General features: G+C 40.0%; 1 protein-coding gene across 1 annotated transcript in view; it reads left to right on the top strand.

The window, feature by feature from the left end:
- MDM1 (Mdm1 nuclear protein) overlaps window positions 1-8,797 on the top strand; it is a 39,507-nt gene that overhangs the window by 186 nt on the left and 30,524 nt on the right. Inside the window, exons 2-4 of the mRNA XM_006767778.2 lie at window positions 927-1,041; window positions 4,924-5,294; window positions 6,535-6,669. Of these exons, the coding sequence (XP_006767841.1) occupies window positions 927-1,041; window positions 4,924-5,294; window positions 6,535-6,669 (621 nt within the window). The remainder of the gene's footprint in view (window positions 1-926; window positions 1,042-4,923; window positions 5,295-6,534; window positions 6,670-8,797) is intronic.

Raw genomic sequence — 8,797 nt, forward strand, 5'->3', positions numbered from 1 at the left:
GGGGCGGGTGTGAGGCGTGGCGGCCTCGCTGGCTTTCTGCGCCGCGCCCCTCGGCCCCTGCAGAACCTGCCAGGCTGGGCGCCTGCCTGCCACAGCCCAGGAGGATGCTCGTCTCCTCTTACCGAGCTCCCTCTCCGCTTGCACTCGCTTCCGACTTACCATGTGGTCCAGTTGGATGGTGTTGAGATGGGTTGGGAGGCTCCTGGAGATGGAGAGCACCTTCGAGTGGGCTTCAGATTGGGACACTGGGGGCCCACCTCCCAGTTTAGCGTTTAACGCCCCTCCCCTTGGAAACTTGAAAGTGCGTCTATCTTTTAAAGGCTTGAGAAATGGGACCTTGGCAGGACGACAAGGTGTGAGAAATACACATCATTCATAGTCGTGCATTTGGTTCGTTAAAATGTCTAGGTGGCTGACAGCGACAAGCACCCTTCAACATAACGGCTTGGCCAAGCTTTCCACAAACCCCGACTGCCTTAGCTTTGTATCTTAAGGGCTTGTATCCAGATGGGGAGGAGGATTTGTCTTTCTTCTATTGACTTGGCAGAATTTTCAAAGGGACTAGGCATAATGCAGAATATTGTGTCCTCCTCGAGACCTTAATTAGGGTAATTATAGTGGTGAGGCTTTAGATTGTCACTGTTATTAGAAAAGAGCTCAGGCTTTGGAATCAGGGTAGCTGTTCTGAGTCTCAGATTCCTGCTAGCATCTGCCTCCAGTGGTTGCGAGGATTAAAGGATATAATGCCTGAGAACTGCTTAGCATGGGGCCAGGTCAATATTAGCTATTGTGAAGGTACTCTTCTTTGTTTATCAATCTTAAGTCTTGCAAGCCTTTTTAGAGGTTCAGAAATGATTTTCACTGATGCCTTCGTTAAAACAATGCTCATTAATGACATTGTACTCCAATTGTACTTTGCATTGCAGGGGCTGAGTGAATACCAGAGGAACTTTCTGTGGAAAAAGTCGTACTTATCAGAGTCCTGTAATGCCTCAGTGGGTCGAAGGCACCCATGGGCTGGACTTAGATCAGATCAATTAGGTAAGTTGGGGAAACGGATAGTCATTATTACTTGAAAAAGCCTTGGGGTAAGTTTGCAAAGTGATTACAAAATTGTGAAGCATTGGATCAGTTGGCCTAGTTGACTTATGCATTTGTTTATATAACAAATATATATATTAGGATTTACTATAGGCCAGGACCATTCCTCGCTTCTAGGGAAATAGCCTCTAACTAGACATTCTAACTTCCCTACATTCCTTAAATGTAGGGAAGAGCAGAACAAGTAACTTATTAAATAAGCTAGGGGATTTCAGGTCGTTTTTTAAAATTGTAGGCGAGCATGACAGATACCTTTGGGGAGGGATGGATTGGAGGAAATATACTTTAGATTCGCTGTTTGAGCTGATATATGAAAACAGAGTAGACAAGCCTGGGGAGGAGTATTCCCAAGGTATTGAGGAATTGAAGCGTAGATAGATTCTGTTGCCCAAGGCTCACAGCTAGCAAATGATGGGACCATGATTTGAAATCGAGTCTGTATTGTTCACAACCATGAGTTCAGAGGCCACATTCTTGTCATCATTCATGCTTCCTCCCTTTATACCAAGGAAGTCAGTGCCCTGGGCCAAGATTTCCCAGAGCCTGGCAGAGTGGAAAGAGAGGGACTAACTTTATTCTACCTGCTTCCTTAATTCTTCCTCACTAGAGTATAAAATCTCTGAGAGCAGCACTTTGAGTCTGTCTTCAGCACCTTGTTACCACGCAGTACCTGACACACTCTAGTTCTTATTATCACTAATTTCGGATTGAATGAATAAGCCTGAAGTGTGAATCCACATTAGCTGTGTGACCTTGGCAAATTTGGCCTGTTTCACCAAGTGAGACTTAGGAAGCACACTGCACAGAACTGCTGGGAGGGATTAAATGAGCTGTTGCCTGTTAAGGGTCAGACCCATATATACAGATGAATGCTTGCTGCCTCATATGTGGCATGTGGAAGTGCCTGATGTGTGGCAGGTAAGTTCCTCAAATGTTGGGTGTTTTAAGCCAGGAGAAGGAAAGGCTTATGAGTATGTGCCAGGCCTGGGAAATTAGTAAAATGAGGGTGTTCCCAGGATTAGGTTTGGGAAATAAAGGGAAGAGTTGAATAGAAGGGTGGCTCTTTTAGGGATCCTTTGAAGTGTCAGAATCTTTGCTCAGAGCCTGACTTCAAAGGCTGGATGTCCCTGTTTCTTAGGCAGGGTGATGCTCATAATCCTCTCCAAATGATCAGAAGCTCCACAAATTTGATTAGATAAGAATCCAAAATAAATCTCTCTTACATTGTGGATGCTCCATTGAGGGTCAAGAGCAGGGGTGGGCAAACTTTTTGACTCGAGGGCCGCCATGGGTTCTTAAACTGGACCGGAGGGCCGGAACAAAAGCATGGATGGAGTGTTTGTGTGAACTAATATAAATTCAAAGTAAACATCATTACATAAAAGGGTACGGTCTTTTTTTTTTTTTTTTTAGTTTTATTCATTTCAAACGGGCCGGATCCGGCCTACGGGTCGTAGTTTGCCCACGGCTGGTCTAGAGGGAAATTGGGTAACCAAATAGTTGCCTCCATGTCCTTTTAACTTAGATGAGGTATGTTTGAGGGTTGAGAGGTAATGAAATGATACTTTGGAGAATGATCTATATGAATAAAAGGGTAATATGCTAATTAGACTAGGAGACCTTCTGGAAGACCTTCTGGACATCCTTCCGGACAGAGCCATGGTGGCGGGGCCAAGGCAGAGGCGGTTAGGGATGATCAGGCTGGCAGGGGAAGGCAGTTGGGGGCGAGCAGGCTGGCAGGGAGGGTAGATGGGGGCGATCAGGCAGGCAGGGCAGTTAGGGGTAATCAGGCTGACAGGCAGAGTGGTTTGAGGCAATCGGGCAGGCAGGCAGGCAGGCAGGCAGGTGAATGGTTAGGAGCCAGCAGTCCCAGATTGTGAGAGGGTGCAGTCCCAGATTGTGAGGTACACCCCACCTCCCCTGCAACCCCCCAGCATGAATTTCGTGCACCAGGCCACTAGTACATTATAAAAGGAGGAATGGTCTAGGGAGGCATGTTAATGGAGAATATTAGGTAAGGGGGAGGCCTGAGTTGAGAACTCCAGGATGTTCATAAAGGAAAGTGGGAGGTTTGCCAGGAACAACAGTGGTGTTACCTAGGACTGTCTGGGTGTTCTGTTAACAAGTATATTTTTCCCCCATAGTGTATTTTTGCTGGTGCTGGGAGATAAGGGGAGGCCACTTGAAAATCTTCTCCATTTATTTTGTTCTTCTACCAGAAGCGCCTGTCTGTGTTAAAGCAGAGAAAAGTCTAGTGGGCTTCAAACTTCAAGCTTTCATACCCCTAAAAGAACTTAAAAGGTCTTTATTATATTCCTTCACATTTTTAAGTTGATACTTAATTTTTTTATCATAAGTGTGATAAAGTTTCAAAAAATGTGATTTCTGGTATATTAAATGTTGTGCATGTATTTGACATATATTTTGTTAAAACTGGAGCTTCCACTTCAGCTCATTCAGTTTATGGTAAATGTTCATCATAGATATAATTGGTAAAGTTAGTCCTTGGCAAAACTAATCAAAATTATTTTCTGTGAGAAAATAGAGGTCAAACTTTTCAGTCCACATAAATGAGTTAATATGCATATATGCATTTCACATGATGACCCTCCACACCTGATTTTTAATTGAAGATAGGTAGATGGAAAAGATGTGGAGCTGAGTGAAATAAGGCGTGGCTCCTTTGTTATTTCTAATCTCTGCCTTCTTTGCTTTGCTGCCAGGGGTTATGTTTTCTTGAATTGTCCCTTTGTTTTCCTTCCCTACCTTTGAGATATTTTTTATTCCCCGAGGCTGGATGAGAGGTGTGTCTTTCTTTTGTGAAGTGGGAAAGGGGTGTTTACGAAAGGTGTGGTGAGAAATAAAACTACAGATGGCAGGTGCATCTCAGGCAGATCAGTGTCAGGAAGTAACATATGGAAGTTAGGATCTGGAAAATGATTTTCTTAAGCTGCCTATTTCTGTTTACCCTCTCCCCCCCCACTTTCAGAATATCTATATATGTCTCCAGACATATGTGCACCCATTTTGAAGACCACTGGTCTAGGGGAGCCTTGTAAGGGTGGGGACTCTGTGGCCAATGGCCGGAACATCCACAATAGAGGCCAAAGAACTATGGTATTTTTTTTAACCTCATGCCGGATTTTCTGCCACCTCCTTCTCCTTCTCTTCCCTTCTAGTCTTATCTTTCTTCCTCACTCTGTACGATCTTCTTTGTATTTAAAGAATGGCACCAAACTGGGGCAGTATCTTAGTGTCTGTCATTCCACCGAGCTCCTCTTACCTTGCAGCAGGTTAAGTTTTTGGACATTTGTTGCCAGACAGAAATATAGAGAAATAGTATCTTAGCTCTTGTTAAAAGGGTTCATTCTCTTTAATTCTCAGGAAATCAAGGCAAATGTAGAACCAGGATCCATCATAATGACACCTCATCCCTTCTCATCTTGGTCTGCTGTGCATAAGAGAAGCTTTGTGAAAAGTTCCAAATTTTGACAGTACCAGGGCCCATTGTTCTGTTAAGTAGCACAGGAAAGAAATCAGAAACGGAGCAGCATGTGCTGCTTGACTTGCCAGGCCATCACGTTGTGGTTCTAGTGACTTGTGTGAGGATAACTTGAACATTGTGACCCCAATTTTAATATTTTTTATGGTCAAACTTTTAATATTTCTTTAAAGCAAAATTAAAGATTTTATGTTGAAAAACTATGCTTGGATTCTCAGCTGAATTTTATATTTCATTTCATCTCTCATAAGTGTTATTAAAAGTTTTCTTTGTAACCTTATGCTTTGGTATCTGCTACTTTTGTATACTCTATTTTGTAGGAATCACAAAAGAGCCAAGTACAATTTCAAAAAGAAGAGTCCCTCAAAATGACCCACAGATTTCAAAATTTCTTGAGTGGAATGGAGCTACCTCAGAGAACAGTGTGGCTGTGTCACCAGAACCTGAAGCCCCAGGAGGACCGGAATCACACGGGGCAGAACATAAAGATGTTAACCAAGAAAGGGTTCTTGCACTAGAAGCCACCACGGTTCCCAAGAGAACCACGTGTCACTCTCCAGACTCCAGAGCTGAAAGGGCTTCAGATATCGTGGAAGATAATACGGATGCAGTGATAAACCACATACCAGTTAATGAAAACGTGGAACAGGATAGTTGTACCAAGCTTCTCTCAGAAAAAACAGATAATAGGGTAAGTATATTCACTGTATTTCTTTTCAAAAGCATATAATATTTTTGTAGCTTTCATCATTTCAGTATTATTACATTTAATGTTTAAAATTTTTCTGTTGTTTTTTGTCTATAGCAGAGTTAACAAGAGGCTACTGACTTTATTGTGAATTCTATTCTTCTTTTCTTTAATTCTTTATTGTTTAAAGTATTACATCTGTCTCCTTTTCCCCCCATTGACCTCTCCTCATCACTCCCAATCCCCAGTACATGCCCTCACACCACCTAGTGTCTGTGTCCATTGATTATACTTATATGCATGCATACAAGTTCTTTGGTTGATCTCTTACCCGCCACCTTCTCTATTCTTAATAGCCACTTTGTACTGGTTATACTAAGGTATTTCTTCATTGGGTGGACAGCTTGCTTCTGGATTTTATTCATCATATATCAGTACCTTAGTCCTAAGGGAGAGATCAAGTTGAGACAGAGAAGGGGAGTAGGTCATTACCTCTGGCAGGGATGGTGAGCTGACTTCTACCTAGGCTCTTTTCAATTTATTATTGTAAACCAGGAAGAAAAAAACAAACAGAATCTCAATTGATGAAATGCAAAAGAAAGGAGAGTTTTGGCTGTATCTCAAAGATCTTGCAGTTCTCTCTTATGTCATAGCTGGCCTGCAGAAGGTCCCTGGGAGCACATAAGCAGAGGCTGCAGGGACCTGTGCAGACATCTCACTGCCTCCCACGTTTTTCTCCATTGCACTGTGCTGCTTCCCCATTTCATGTCCACTGCTGACTGGAACCACGGAGGGGCACTTAGAAGTGCTGGAGAAGAATCCATGCCTTGTGAAAACCAAGGTTCATAGGGGAATCAAGGAAGGTGATGTGTAAAGCTGGTTAACAGGGGGAAGCGGTGTCCCAGAAGCAATGTGTTGGTGAAGCAAGAGGCTGTTATTTCTCGGTAATGGATTTAATTATAAATAATTGGTAGGAAGGAACTGAAAGTTTTTAATCTTTTTCTGGGATGCATAATAATTTCTTGACAGTATTAAAGGAATTTTGAATAGTTTGACAATTTAAAAGGTATATTATCAGTTGAGAAAAGTTGTACAACAATGTGGATATAATTAATAATGCTGTACTGTAAACTGAATTTGTTAAGGGTGAATTTCATGTTACATTTTTTTTCACCACAGTAAAAAAGAAAAACGTGAATGGAAATTTTTAATGACTTTGGGTGGGATTGTTTTTCCCTAACAGTTGGATAGATTTCTGCAGAAGAAAGCTGGACTGAATGTTTCTCCTTCACAAAGTGCCTTGAGAAATTCTGAATATCAAAGGCAGTTTGTTTGGAAGACCCCTAAAGAAACTGCGCCAGTGTTTGCAGCCAATCAGGTAGTTCAATGGATGTAATATATTTTCAGTATCATCATTTATTCTAATTATGCAGATTTACATAGAACTAATTGCTAAAAGAAATTAGATACTTAAGTAGGCCTGGAGGTAGATTCTAGAGAAGTGAAAATGAGAGTCTTGCTAAAATCATTTGATTACTTCTGATTCATACTATATTGTCCGAGGCTACTGATGATCATTGTTGCCAGATGTACTATATATGCTAAGTATGAGACAGGGTAATGAAAACCTCTTTCTCAACTGATAAGTTTTTGCATGCTGTGAGTTCTTTTATTTATTTAAAAATTAACTCGGTTTTATTCTAAAATGTGTTTAGTTGACTAATACATTTTTTTGTCTTCTAAGAAAGGCATAACTGCCTTGGATATTTATTTCAATAAATACAAAATATCTTGATAGTAACAGAAGATATACAATTTTATCTTTTTATTAAATGAACAGTAATAGGAATTCACAGTTAACTACATTTATAAAATTCAAAAGCTATAATGATGACTAAATGATATTAGATTTATTGTACCCTTACACAATTTTAGTATTGGATTACCATTACCAATAAATACTCTTGTTTTACTACTGTCATCCTCTAGACCAGTGGTTCTCAACCTTACTAATGCCGCAACCCTTTAATACAGTTCCTCATGTTGTGGTGACCCCCAATTTCATTGTTACAAATTGGACATAATTAAAGCATAGTGATTAATCACAAAAACAATATGTAATTATATACGTGTTTCCCGGTGGTCTTAGGCACCCCTGTGAAAGGGTCATTTGACCCCCAAAGAGGTCGCGACCCACAGGTTGAGAACCACTGCTCTAGACAGTTCTTAGGCTCTTCACTCTTTTATGTTCTTAAACGTACTCCTAGGCCTAGGTAGGAAATACTTCCATTTAGAATATCCTCAGAGGCTCGTGGCAGCTCAGACTTGTTTCTCCTCATATTTGTGTTTTTCTTTATAAATATACACACACACACGCCTCTTTATACACCCTCACATTCATTTTCTCCTGTATCGCAACATTCACTTTAAACCCCTAAGTACTGAGAGGATAGTTAGATTTAGCTAGGCAAGAACGTAAGTCATTTTATGCTAAGATAATATCAGTGATTCTATATATTGTGGAAGTTTTGGGCTTATTTACTTATTATTCAGTTTTTAAAATACCTGAAATTTATATAACATTTTAGGAACATATAAAATAATATAAAGTGATATATACCCTTTATGAACCTAGTAAGTAGGATCAATACTTTTGCTGGTTTACAAGTATTCTTGGATAGTAAGTGTACCCAAAAATTACTTAATACCTAAACATTATAAATTCTTCAGTTTTTATAGAGTATGTCACCTTTAAAATAGAAATGATTCCAATTAAAGTCCCATTAACAACTTTTACATATTTCAATGGGACTATTGTATAGAAATGTTCTTTTTCATAGGATTAGAAATATAATGTAAATCACTAGCAATACTATAGTAGTTTTATTGCTTTTATTATGAGGGTTTCAAATAATTTTGGGGGGAAGCATATACCCTTTGTTACTTAAAAGCATATCAGTTTCAGGGTCTATGGACTGAAGAGCTCTTTGAAGAAATGAAATGCTTGCTGATGGGAACCTCTAAAGGAGCTGCTTAGTTCTGTTTTATCAGACTCCTGTTTCTGAAAGGATGTCTTATATTAATATATAAAGGAGTAAGCAATATTTGGCAGAAAACTACTTGAGATTATATTGTATCTTAAAAAGATACATTGTTTGGATTCAATTTCTATGACGATGTACTATTCAGAGTTATAAAGAAATAATGTTATTTGAGCTTCCATCTTTTTCATTTGCTTTCAGTTTCTCTGCCCATTATTAATTGAATTGTTTTTTTTCTTTTGAGTTGTATGAGTTCTGTTATTATATACATACTTTAAAATATGTTTTTATTGATTTTAGAGAAAGGAAAGGAGAGGGAGAGAGAGAGCAACATTGATGAGAGTAAAACATCAATTGGCTGCCTCCTGCAGGCCCCATGCTGGGAACTGAGCTGCATGTGCTTTAACGTGGAATCTAACCAGTGACTTCTTGGTGGTGGGATGATGCTAAATCCACTGATCCACA

The sequence above is a fragment of the Myotis davidii genome, unplaced genomic scaffold, assembly GCF_000327345.1.
Source record: "Myotis davidii unplaced genomic scaffold, ASM32734v1 scaffold982, whole genome shotgun sequence".
Classification (NCBI taxonomy): Eukaryota; Metazoa; Chordata; class Mammalia; order Chiroptera; family Vespertilionidae; genus Myotis; species Myotis davidii.